Source organism: Microtus ochrogaster, chromosome 2 (assembly GCF_000317375.1).
Source record: "Microtus ochrogaster isolate Prairie Vole_2 chromosome 2, MicOch1.0, whole genome shotgun sequence".
NCBI lineage: Eukaryota > Metazoa > Chordata > Mammalia > Rodentia > Cricetidae > Microtus > Microtus ochrogaster.
In genome coordinates, this window is record NC_022010.1 from 27,751,530 (window position 1) to 27,765,306 (window position 13,777).

The window sequence follows — 13,777 nt, forward strand, 5'->3', positions numbered from 1 at the left end:
GAAGGGAGTCTAGTCGCTGACGGAGCAGGAAGTGAAGAGAGAGAGGAGAGGGAAGTGGCCGCTTTTTTAAAGGGAGAGAGACCACGCCCCAATTGGCTGGTATCTCAGCGGTAGGCTGGAGGAGCGGAAGGACCTCCTGCAACACCGGATTGCAGTTAGAAATGGCTGTGATCTGACATATGGGTGCTTGGCACTGAACCTGAGTCCTCTAAAAGAGCATCCAGCGCTCTGAACTGCTGAGTCATCTCTTCGGGCCCTGAGAATGGTCTTTCTTACAACATTTCTCAGACCAATGTCTCAGAACTAGAAGAGTTTGTTTAAAAGGGAGGCACATTTCCAATCCACCCAAGTTCTACTGAATCAAACTCTGGAACTAGATCCTGAGGGGGAATGTACAGAGAGCCCTCACAGTCACTGAGCTTCTAGGCCACTTAGCAAAGGATAGAGAAACACTAGAAGACCAAGAGGAAGGGACATAAGAAGCATGGGGAGAGGTAAGGTTGACAGAGCCAAACCACAACGACAGGAGGCTTTAACTCCACTGTACACTTGCGGTGGCACAGGGGGGTTAGGGAGGGGAGCTAAGGGATCAAAGGTATGCAGTGTAGGAGTGACCTGGGGTAACAAAACTCAAATGTCACTCCTAAAAATTACCCTACTGTTAGGGTTAGACCTATCAATGTAGTGATTCCTCAGTTCCTGAATTGTTCTAGAATGTTTTTACAGGAATGGGCAGGAACAAAGGGTAACTGACTGGAGCAGGGTCTCCCCACATTACAGGTCTCAGCAGCCTAATAGAATCCATACCTTTGCCTAAGTCTCACTAGTCCACAGCACAGCTGGAAGACATCACCAATAAATGACAGGGAAGAGCTATCCAGAGGCACATTTTTAAATCACGAAAGGCCCTTTGTGAGTGCGAAAAATATAGCTGACTCCATACATTGATTTATGAAAAATAAATTTATTACATAACACCTTGTTTTTAACAATGTTCAATTTTTTATTCAGAATACTTGTGTCATTCATGTAAAATAGTTTGATACAGTACGTTGTATGTTATAGCTTTTTATTTTCCCCTCAAAAATTCTAAGGCTCTCCTACTCCTTCTCCTTTGCTGAAGTAAGGGCACCCTAAAAAAATGTGCGAACAACTTTTTAAAAAGAAAGTCAACTGAATAAAATCTTAATAGCACTACACTAACCAGCTTTAAACTCAGGACAAAGAATGTGAATTGGATGCCGTGCCTTTTTAAGGAGGTTACCACTCATGCTTTTTTCATTTGAAAGCATGCTCACAAATCAGCAACACCAACGAGAAAAATAAAACACTGTCTGTGACAATCATTTTAGTTTGTTTGCTGAACCAAACAGGTTTATATCAATGACAACATATTTAATTACTATCAAATAGCAGCTTTAAGACCAGTCAAGTCATAGGTTGAAAATAAAAACAAACCTCTAAGTTGGAAATTAATCTTTGGGAGTTCTGAGACCTGTCAGTAGAAACTATGTCGTTCTTTTGTACTTTCAAAACAATCCAAGCAATATTCTTGGTCATAAAACACTGATTTCTGTAGAAGACGAATCAACCCATTGATAAGACACTAAAAAGAAAGGTGTACCAAAATAATCTTTTAAGTCTCAGTTATTTTGTTAACATAATCTGTGTTTCAAGTACCAGTTAAACCTTACCTTACATCTCTGTGTACTATTGGTCAGATAACGCTGTTACACTGAAAGTCACCACACACGAGGACAAATGCTTGCCCTAGCACATTTCACAGCTTCAACTGCTACAGACTGTCACTGAAAACTATGCTTGGTCAGTCTGAACCCTGTCAAGTAAACTATGGAAGTAGCAAACCCACGACACAACTGTGCTAGCACTTTTCTTTTCAAGTCTAACTCCAAACTTAGGTACAACCTGGAAGCTACCACCCCAATCTGTGACAACTGGTGGAACTTGGCTACTGGACATTGTGAAGATGTGGTTGTACAGTACATTCTCATGGCCCACACCAGGTTCCCGCAGAGGGCTGCAGCCAGCCCTGCAGCATGAGCAACAGTGCACTGACAGACTCCAGCACGGCTCAGTACCGATGTGTCTGATGTGAGTACTGTGGAGGCTGCTGGGAGGTAGCTGAGTATCCCATGCTGCTCTGGGGCTGTGATGTGCTTGGTCCAGGGTTGGGATAAGCAGCATGTGGATTGGAACGCTGGAAAGAAGACGAGGGAAAAACATGATTCAGGAACTTCTCGAAGTAGCTTGGCCCCATGCCAGCATGGCCAACAGGGGATTGAAGTGTTGTTCCAAAAAAGCAAAGATGTAAAAGTTTCTGCAACAACAAAAACCTTACAACTCGCCCATACAAAACAAAACAGAACAAAAGCAAATAAAACTCCAAGGTTTCCATTATTAGCTTCTCTTTAGGAATGTCAAATATAGGATATAAAAGACACCAATTTACATGCTGGGGAGATTTTATCATATTTTGATACATGGGCATTAGGACCTTAGTCTAGATATCCAGAATCCATGTAAAAGCCATCAGTCATGGCACCTATCTGTAATTCCAGCACTTCGGAGGCAGAAACAGATCTCCTGGGGAAGCAGCTAGCTAGACTAGTCAACATGTGTAAGCTCCTAGTTCAGTGTGAGACACTGCCTCAGTAAATAAAGGAAATAAAGAAAAAAAATCAAGGAAGACACCTGATGTCAATTTAGGGACTCCACACATCCATACACATGCATACTCATGCCCTCACATCCACACATGTGTGTCCAAGTATATAAAGACATATATAAACACATAAAGTACAAAGCCAAAACACAGTTAAATATTTAATGAGCTGTACCCAACCATGTAAGGCCACTTACTACTCTGAATGACACTAAGATTGTCAATGATAATAACAAAATAAAAATAACCGGCACTGTCTATACCAACACATTCAGCACGCTCAGCCAGTTCATTCTTCCCAAACTTTCTAAGCATTGTACCTACTCTGCAACTGAGGATGCTGTCTAGAGGGAATACTCATCTTACCTTCCTTCTCAATTTATCTAGATCCCTTCTGATTCAAGGCTAAAAGAAGTAAGTGATAAGGTTGGGGATAAAAAGCAGCCACCCGAGTTCAGATGACTTGCTAAATGCTAGACACATCATGTCTAAGAGGATTTTCCAATTTCATTTTACAAGAAAAAAAAAAACCACTGAAGCCAATATTTTCAGTGTGTGTGTGTAGGCCAGGTTGCTTTGCACTTTATACTGAAGCAAGGTCTCTCATTTGAACCCAGAGCTCACTGACTTGACTAGAATCCTGCCTTTGCCTTTGAAATGATGGAACAAAAGGGTACAGGTGGGCCACCAAGCTATCCAGCACTTACATGGGTGCTGGGGTGGGAATGTTTTCCTGGCTGCATTGTCTCCCAGCCACCGCAGATGTTCTGTAATGTGCACAGAGGTCTCAAGTTACTGGATTGCAGACCTTAGACTTTCTACTCAAAGTCTATTCAGAAGTCTGATCCCTTTCTACTTTCCATGTCTGTGATCTTCCATACCTGTAACATTCCATGCTGACATATCTTTCCAGGTACACCAGGGCTACTTTGGACCACACTTTTAACAGAAACCCCAGAAGAACAGATCAGTATCATTTGTAGTACCTGATAGTCGGAGGTCATGATGAGTCCACCTGAGGTAGTGGTAGGAGGGACAACTCTCACTTTTTTCAAGGGTGGCCCCTGTGTGTGGCCGCTGTCCTGGTTCCCTGGATGGCCAGTTCCATTAGTGTGGTTATTGCCCTGCTGCTGCTGCTGGTTCTTCTCAATTGGTTAAACAGAAAACATAGTTCAACTCAGAAGGAGAACCAAAGATGGCGACAATCCAAAGGCCAAAGAAGCAGTCATAAGTAAGGCACTCCCAACTGTAATTTAATACTTACTTTGTCTCCTTTGTCATCAGGTTCTTCTTCTGTTAAAAATTCTCGTTTGGGGTAAGGGATCTGACAACCGGCAAAAACACTATTCACAAGAGAAAAGAAAGAGCTGACTCACACACTGCCTAGAATTTCCAGTGCTCCACTTAGGTAATTCACTGTCACATACTAAGAAGACTTTGTCTCCACAGTTACAGATATAAGCATCTTTCATGCAAACCTGATACAAATAAACATTTAACCAATGACACTGCAGCAGGTGGTCAGAAGGTCCTTCCCTGTGTAACCATAATTAATAATCATCCAACAGGACAGCTCAATAGTGCAAACAAAGCATCTACCTCTGCTCAGTGTCTTATCTGCCCTTCTTCCAGTTGAAACAAAGACAGTAAAGAGAACGTAAGTTTATTTAGGAACACCAGAGCCCCCGAGTGTAGCCAGTCCTACACAATACCAGTGAGCAGAAGGAGCCACAGAAGAGTGACTCTATCACTAGTAAATGGATGACTATTGAAAGGAATTCATTTCAGTATTGCTTCTTAACCACAAAGACCCAAAATGACATATTACGGTAGCAAAGCTCAATTTCTTCAGGTCCCTCAGAGGCATGGCAACTTTGTGTGACAACTAAGAGGAAGAGTGCTCAGGGATGCCAACCAACATTCAGGGAGTCAGCAAATCCACCACTTACTCTGACGTGGGAAGTGGGTCTTCTAGGAAGTAGGGGTCCTGCATGGCCTGCTCTGAGGTAATTCGCTTTATTGGGTCCATAGTGAGCAACTTCTGGAGCTGAAATCACAAGTCACAGGATTATCAGCACATGCTCCCACATTAGTATAGTGTCCCCAAAGTTTTATGTCAGTACTTATGGGGGTAACGTGCTTCTGAAAACCAATACAATATCATTAATTCTCCCAAATTATCAGTAACAAAGCACAATTATTAAAGTAGCGGCACACACAATCATCTCAGGTTGACTACATTCACACTGCCTAACCCTCCCCAGTGCTTTTCCTTTCATTAGCCACACAATTTAGAATGACTAAACGTGCATTTTCTACTCCTTTTAAGAGGAGAAAATGTTGTAATGTAAACAACACACAAGCCACATGCAGTTAGATTTGTACCTAATTCAGCATAGCTGCATTATAATTTAAAAAATAATTCTCGCAGCCATACCAGGTAATCAAGTGCTCAAGAGGCTACCCTACTCCACTGTTCAGTCCAAACCCTGACTCAGAATTTAGTGGCTGAAGGCACTGGGAAGGTCAGTTCACCTCTTTGTAACCATATCTGTCCAGATGGAGAATAAAAATAGTACCATGGTAATTGGTTTCATTAATTAGTTCCCAATGTTCCTAGAGCCTGAGAGATAAGAGAGCTGAGCGCTGTGCCCAGAGCCCACCACACATCCAGGAAGTGTTGCTTGCTTTCTAACCAATTGGGGGCTTTTGGTTTTTCCTTTGTGACAGTGTCTCCTATAGGCTGATCTTAACCTTTCTAGTCTGGCTGTGAGCTCCTGCTCTTCCTGCCTCTGACAGACAAATGTGAGCAGGAACCCAATGACTTGCATTTCTAACAAATTCCCAGCTCTTCCCACATGGACTTGGTTTGAAAAGTAATGAATGGCTGGGCAGTGGTAGCACACGCCTTTAATCCCAGCACTCAGGAGGCAAACAAAAAAACCAACACTTTCGGTGGAATTAAAGCTTTCTGGATGAAACTGAGATTATCTATAATTAAGATAGCTCACCCCAATAAAATCAGACAGAGCTGGGGTGCAGCCTGGAAGTAAAGCACACACAGGCACAAATGAAGTGCTGGGGTTAAAATCGAGAATTACAACAAATGAATTTTTAAAAACATTAAACATTAAGCTAAAAGGATAGTCTCTCAGATTCCACAAGTCTTAGACTGCAAGGAAGGCATGGGACTTGGGGATAGGCATGGCATGTCTTTGCACCTGCCAATATTTTGTTAGGATCAATAAGTCTTGGATCTTGAAGGATTTGACCCAGTTTCCCAATTTGGGTTCTGTCGCAAATACATTTGAATAAATCATTATCATACATTTTGGATGTAGTAACATGGCAAAGTTAAGCACTACCTTGTAAAATACGATATAACAGCCAGGATGACAGAGAAGCAGAGACAGTTGAGGGAAAAGGAAACACACAGGCAGATCAGAAAGAGTTGCTTGCCCAGTGGTTTAGCTGCTGTGAAGCAAAGTCAAGGGATTCCCATCTAAGACTACATTGGAACACATTGTAAAAGAATCTTAGGCCAAGTAAAAAAATATCATAAACCTTTTGTGGAAACCCAAAACTGAAAAACATTTTCAGTTATAACGTCATAATGGACATTCTATTACAAACAAAGTCAACAACAGCTGAATCTGACCACCCTGCAGGTGCACTGGCTCTTTTAGAGTCTAGCCTATGTTCGTTTATACAACATGCATGCCCTCTCTCCAGAAAATGGAGCACGACTATCAGCAAAGGGATTTCAAGACATAATCTGATAAGGTTAACTTAGAAGTTAAAATTTTGTAAACCATCTTCAAGTAGTTGTCAGTACAAAACTATAAGTGTTGCTCAAGGTGAGTATCTAAGGACAAGGATGTGGCTTTCGTTTCCAGAAATGAAATGACAAGAGCTCAAGTGCAGAAAATGAGTCAATGTGGTCTCTGAGTGGCAGGAGGGCTTCTCTTGGTACTCTTTGGAAATCACTCTGAGAGCGCTAAGTGACCACATGGATTCATTTGTGCTGCTGTCCCAGGCTTACCAAGTGGAATGCTTTACTATCAGGTTTAACTTTATGCTTTTCCATATACTTGATAAGGCTGCAGTTGGTGTACCTGAAAGAGAAACACCATGAAACATCCACATTAGATCAGAGGTAAATTCTACATTGGCCGATAGCTTCCCACACACAACTATTTTGATCATAACCAACAGGGAACACACATCAAAGATGCTTTGAGCAGCATAAAATAGCAGCATTAAGCCAATTTTATACTTTCTTTAAAGTCCACACTAGTCTTTGGGTGTTTTTGTTTTTTGAGATAGGGTCTCGTGTAGCTCAAGCTGGCCTCCAGCACTATGTAGTATGACCTTGAACTTTTGACCCTCCTGCCTCCACTTCAAGTGCTGAAACTATAGGTATGTATGCACCACCACACCCAGCCTTAATAATGACTCTTTTTTTTTCTTTTTCTCTTGAGACAGGGTATATCATATCCCAGGCTGGTTTCAAACTCACTACAATGCTGAGCATTACGTTGAACATCTGATGCTACTGTTGGGATTGCAGGTATGCGCCACCAAGCCCAGTGCTGGGAATCAAACCCAGGGCTTCATGCATGCTAGGCAAGCACTGTAATACCAATTGAGCCACACTAGTCACTTCATAGTGGGTACTGATGGTGGAATTCAAGACAATTTCATGAATACATCCTGGATAGTATTTTCCCCACATGAATTATATCTTAATAATTATTTTATTTGTGCTAAAGGTTAACTCAGGCTTATCAGTATAAGATTAAAATTTACTTGTTATATGTGTAAGTACTGGATTTTGCTTACCCCTGGTCTTTAAACACTTGCTTTTCCCTAATTAATACTTGCTTTCAATTCTATACACTTTAAATGGGTAGACAAGTGGCCACCAGCAAGGCTTGCATAATTGTACTGTTTTGGCTACAGTACTTCCCACTATTGTCTGTCTGGCTTCCAGAAAGTAGTAAATATGAAAAGAAATGAGTTGATTTTCCCTCATCTCCAAATCAGGGGCTGATCTCACAAAATGAGAACTAAGATCATAACAGTATTTATGAGTAAGTAAAATTCTTTGGTAAACTTAGGTGAGTGCTGTGGCATGCTGAACATTTAATTTTATCATGACTATTCTGGAAAAGTTAAAATCAACAAAGGGTCCATTTTCTTTCCAACTTACGTATTTCTTCTGAAATCTTTCATTAATGTTGAATGTTCGGGCATCTTTTTTATATCTTCCCAATCTTTATCTGTGAAATACATTGATAAATGTTTATGTTGCCTAGGCTCCTAGTCTCAAGAATGCTAACAAAGGTCACCTTACTTTGAGAGCTTTCTAAGAGCCTGGCTCTCACAGAAGTGCTCAGCTGCAACTACATCCTGAGCTGTAAGGAAAACCCATGGCTCCAGCTCTACCTCTGCTCAAGTGTCAGTCTACACTTGCTCTGTTCCACTATAGCCTGCCAGTATTACAGAAATGTTTGTTACTATACAGTCCTATTTCTCTATTAGTAAACCTACTTATTTTTCCCCGTGCAGTAAATTTTTTGGTGCCATCTGCAAGTAGTATCTTTAACTGAGAAATCTAAGATCTTTTCTCTGACTGGCTCACCACACTTTTCTAAACCACAGCCCTCCTTTCACACCTTTAAAGCTGCTCCTCACATCAAGCCAAACGGTGAGATACCAGTACCTTGGCTACTCTTACTATTATTGTTCAATACAGTGTGAGCTCTGGAGACGAGAACAATGCTCCAGTTAGTCTGGAGCAGCAGAAGTGCTGTGGATATATGCTAGCTACGCTGCCCTTTCTGAAGCTGTCAGTGGCTGTTATCAAGGATCTGTTAGGTACACAGTCTGTGCACTAGGCAGCTGGGAACACTGGCTCTATATCTCCCACAGTCATCATCCAGTGTAAACTAAATATATACTTGAACTTTAAAATGGAAGTTTCTTCTCAACTACTTATTTGTTCCAATTTCTCTACTTTGCCAACTTCTCAAGCTAAAAATTTTAGGGCAACCATTTAGTTCTCTCAATTATATATTTCTTTTAAAAAGTTATCTATTTGTCCTTACTATGTCTTTACAGCTGTGGTACATATCGCTGGTTTCCTGACCTCAGTTAGACCACTATCACTGAAAACTTTAGTGTTCCACAGTCACACTGACCTTTCTGAAACTCCGTCTACGATTCAAGTGTCTATATGGATTCTAGCTCGCTGCTGCTTGCTTTTCCTGGCTTCTCATTAACTGAGTCATCCTAACTATTAAACCCATAGCAAGAGTCATCTCTGAGTATGGTCCTCATTATTCCCAATCAGTCCCATATCTCCTTCCCATGGGCCTCAGAAACAGTGAACTAACCTGGATATACGAAGGAAGAAGCAATTCTTCTCTAGTCACTCAAGTCATGTCTACTTTTACAACAGCCTAACAATGTTAATGCTTAAGACGGCAAGAATCAATATCTATTATGTCTCTATCATAATACACATATGCCTGTCTATCTATCTGTTTTTCTAATTTGGTTTTTTTGTTTGTTTGTTTTTTTGAGACAGGGTCCCTCCATTATGTTGTTCTGTCCTACAACTGGCTATGTATACCAGGCTGGCTTGAACTCCTTGGGAGCCATGTGCTGCTGCCTCTGAAGTACTGGGGTTAAAGGTGTATGCCACCATGTTAATACATTTTATTCAAGATAGTAACTGGGTCACACTAGCACCCCAATGTGCAATGAGTAAATTAAATTCTTATCCCAATGAGGTCTTCACAAAACTACTGGGTGGTGCTGAAGAAGGGAAGTCTGTGTAGCTGTTCTGCATTTGCTGATACTTAACAATCCTACAAGGAACCGCGGATGCAAGCTCCCAGCTACCTTTATCAGTCTTGTGCTGTAGTGACCTAAGGAGCAGTTCCCATAAAACATGATTCAGTCACATGCCTGACCAGCCAACATTATTTAGGTGTTCTCCACACATTTTTATTATTCTGGACCCATGGGTAGTTTTTAGTGGCTGGTGAATTACTGTTCTGTGGTATAACTAGGATCTGGGATACACCCAGAATGATGTTAACTCTAAAGAGGGGAACACCCATACATTTTCTCTCTGCTGTAAAATCCACGCCTATGACTTTCACTCACATCCTGGCTGTTTCACAAAACATTAAAAAATACTAACATTAGATAATGACAAGAGTGATGGAGCAGAAGTGCTGTTATTCCACAGGATTTGGTTCTGCACAACACTCTACATAAACACAACCTTCAGTCTTTCTATTCAAGCAGCAGCTATGAAGTACGCTGCCAGAAGAAAAAAAAAAATTCTATTGCTTATTTTAGTTTACACTGGCAGGAATAAAAGGTATCAAGTTAACTGTTAACCCAGCTATTGTAAATATCTCATCATTTCAAATACCAAACAACAAACCAAAACAACAAACCAAAATGAAACAAACAAAAACCTCATCAAATTCAGAAAACTCCTAAGTATTTTAATGCTGATATTTGAATTCTATGAATTTTGCTATTTCTGTGATTCTTTGAAAAATCAAAATCATAAAAACTAAGAATCATGTAATTCAAGCTTTCATAAGCCAAAAATACAACCTTTCCAAAGAAGATACCAAACAACAACGATTGAGAACAACAAAAGCAAGTGTGTACCTGCAGGGAATCCCATTACATTGAATATTCTGTCCAGCTGGTCATGGTGATAAGGATTACTAGTTTTGATGTCCTCTTGTCGACAGTGAAATATTGGTTCTGACGTTAGTAGTTCTGCAAATATACACCCTATAGCCCAAATATCTTTAAAAGAAAAAGAAAAACAAAAACAAAAACAAAAAACAGGAAAGAGAAAATAAAAAGCAAAAAGGAAAGGAAAAAGAAAAAGGAGGAAAATAAAGTGCTTCTTTCCAAAAGAAAATGCATTTTTAATTTAATGGGGAGTGTTCTTTATCTGTTTCTTGCACATTAATAGTAATCCCTGGGCAAATATAACCACTAAATACCACAGGACCCTGTAAATACACCCCCACCCACCAAGCTTTCATTCCTGTGATATCTCATCCATCCAGTGACTTCATAGAAGCCTGTTTATTTGTTCAATCTGGGTGAGTTCTAAATGCTTCAAACATTATCATAGCTACACAGTCTGCAAATGGAACATGGGAACCACAAACAAATGAAACTAAAACAAAACAAACAGAAAATCTACATAACCCTTGAAACTGGGCACTTGCCAGAATACAGGAACATTTGTCATGATAAAATAATTTCATCTTGTTTATTTTCAAAGCCTATTCAGTATCATCTGTGCTAACACTAACAAGAAAGACATGTATTCTATTTCACCTCTTCCTGCTACAGCAGCAGCATCACCTTTGCAAAGTTAATTAGAACACAGGAAGAAAAAAAACACAAACCTATCTTTAAAATGGGCATGCAGGCTAAAAATTAGTAACAGTTATTTACAGTAGACAAATTGCAAAGTAATTCATGAGACATAAAATCACTTTCATTCATACCAAGTTTGTACTCAAAATAACTATTAACAGAGACAAAAACTATCCACCTTCTTAGAGTACAAAGCTGAAAATATCCTGCTGTTTGACACATAGCTCGTCTGAAGGTGCTATCTAACGTATATTTAATAGTTTGTATACAGAGCAGATGCTCAACAAGTGGTTTCTGAATGACCTATACAAAACCTGGGGCAAATGTGAATATGACAGGGACAAATTACAAAAATCATGCTTACATTGAAGCTGCTTACTCAGGTACCTGAGAAACTATTATTTAAGAGAAAATGAGAAAAATGCTAATTATGAGGATTTCTAAACTTTACTGGAATGTATTTATTACAATTGTGATGCTTTTATTTTCATACATAAAATTCTCATTGTATAAGTTATCACATTTACATTTTGGAGTGACAAATTAATCTACTTGCATAAGGATTCATAATTTGACAGTTTTTTAATCACATAATTTTTTTCATATCAGAAAGCTGGTCAATACTATCACATTGAGAAAGTTTAACAAGAATCAGATGGAGCTATTTTGTTTTAATATCAGAGGGAACACAGTAAAGGTATTCTGAGATTAATATAGATATATATCTACCTAATACAAACCTAACCTCTGACCATCTTAACTGCTGCATGGATAGATGAGCTAAGGAGGATTAAAAAATGGGAAATGAATCATTGTGCACACTTAAAACTCAACTCATAACATACCCAAAGGACACTGTAATGATTCATCCGGTTAGTTACTAAGATCCTGAAGATGAGTGGAGTAGTTTTCCAGGGAATACTGAAGGAAAAGCACGATGGATGGGACAAGAGCTACTGAATCTTGATTGACTGAATCCTAGTCATTTCTAAGTCTACTATTTTCATCTGCCTCTTGTCTGTACCAATTTTCTACCTTTCACTTTCACAATCTTGATTTAATCACCAATCAAGCTCTGGTCAGATGACTGCATATTTATTCCCTAAAACTCCCTAATTTTTTCCAAGAAGGTCTCTCTTTTCCTTGCTCATGTTTTAAAATAAGCCGAATCTACAGGAAGGCTCTTTTTTCCTTTTACCCACCTGCGAAACTCCTTCCCTGGGAAAAGTGCACCAACTCCTCAAAACCTACAGCAGCTACACGTAACTGTCACCCATAAACAAATAGGGTAGAAGGACCTGTTGAACACTGCAGTCAACAGAGCTTCCTTCCTTCCCCGTTTTCTCCCCTCTCCACTCAGAGTCACACAATCAGCTCACACTCAGCACCTGGAGGAGCAGCCCTCGGGCTCAAGTCTACACTTCAGAAAAACTTTCATAACAACTCTGGCAATAGTTCACTGGTGACTGATCATACCTCTCCTTCAGTTTCCTCCCTAACACCAAACAAGCAAGACTAAAAACCAAACACTCAAGTCTTTGTCTTCTAGATAACATGCTCACTGGCCCATTATTTCCTCTCTGGTTTAATGATTCCACTTCCAGTGCTGTGCAAATGGATGAATATCCACACTGAAGTCTGTGTGTAGTGAAGTATGTAGAAGTGGCAGTTTGTCACCATCCAAGGCAGATGTGCTTTCTGTGCACTCTCCTCTTCAGTCTACAGAACCTGGGATTCCAGCAGCGGACTCCTTCTGAATAACACTATGAAGATGGACACGAGCATAAGCTCTCAGTGCTGTGATGTGTAACTCCAAAGGCAGTGTAGCTGCTTACACACTACCAGACAGCAAAGTCCAAATGCTACTAGAGTTCTTGCAGGAATCTTTAAATGGTGTGGGGAATTTGAGTGCTTCACTGAATAAGCCTTGAAAGCTACCAATGGAGGTAAGGGGTAGAAATGAAAACTGTGAAGTAGAAACTAGAACTGAAAGTTTCCTCTTATACCACCTTACTCTTATTTTAAAATGTTGAAAATGGCAAGTATATAACCTCTCAGATTCAAACAACATATAAGAAAGACACTATATTATAGCTCTTTGAAGCAATGTATTTATAGAAATGAAGTAGTCTCCAAAAGGCACTGTGGTCAAATCAGGTGCACATGGCCAGTGATCACCACTGCTGAAGAAATGGCAATGGCCTTGATTCCAGCCATTTGTAACCAAGTCAGTTCCCTTTCTGACTCCTACTGCATAAGGCAAATGTTTCCAAATAAAGCCATAGACCTTGCAGTTGTTCATGGTACTTCATCTAAGTTCATACAGTCCATGTAAGCATTTGACTCTAGCTGGATTCTCATTTTCAGAAATAACACTGAAGAATTAGATGGCATGTCTGACTGAACATACTCTCCAGAAGTCAGCAATAAATCCACAATCCTAAAGAGAGCCACTGCTACTCTCTTTGCTCAATTGAAACTACTGAACTACAGTATGGGAGAAACAGATGAAGTCTCAGGTGCTCAGTGCATGAGGGCTAAACTTTGGTAATCACATCACTATTTGTATAGTGTAAGAGCCTACCAAAAGTAACAATGCTCTGAAATATCAAATTCTTTGATAAGAAAAAATAACTGTCATATTAACTGAGAAAGTCATCTTTA

The 13,777-nt window shown here is 40.0% G+C and overlaps 1 protein-coding gene across 4 annotated transcripts in view; it reads right to left on the reverse strand.

Moving 5' to 3' along the window:
* Positions 1–944: 944 nt before the first annotated feature.
* Positions 945–13,777, reverse strand: part of Cdk8 (cyclin dependent kinase 8) — a 63,902-nt gene continuing 51,069 nt past the window's right edge. For 2 of the 4 annotated variants that reach the window (XM_013350969.2, XM_005344692.2), the window contains exons 7-13: positions 10,382–10,525; positions 7,896–7,965; positions 6,726–6,798; positions 4,633–4,730; positions 3,948–4,026; positions 3,670–3,828; positions 945–2,218 (exon numbers count right to left, since the gene is read on the reverse strand). In XM_013350969.2, the coding sequence (XP_013206423.1) occupies positions 2,093–2,218; positions 3,670–3,828; positions 3,948–4,026; positions 4,633–4,730; positions 6,726–6,798; positions 7,896–7,965; positions 10,382–10,525 (749 nt within the window). In that variant the 3' untranslated portion in view covers positions 945–2,092. The remainder of the gene's footprint in view (positions 2,219–3,669; positions 3,829–3,947; positions 4,027–4,632; positions 4,731–6,725; positions 6,799–7,895; positions 7,966–10,381; positions 10,526–13,777) is intronic. The other 2 variants (XM_005344693.2, XM_026784943.1) reach the window with 2 other exon arrangements.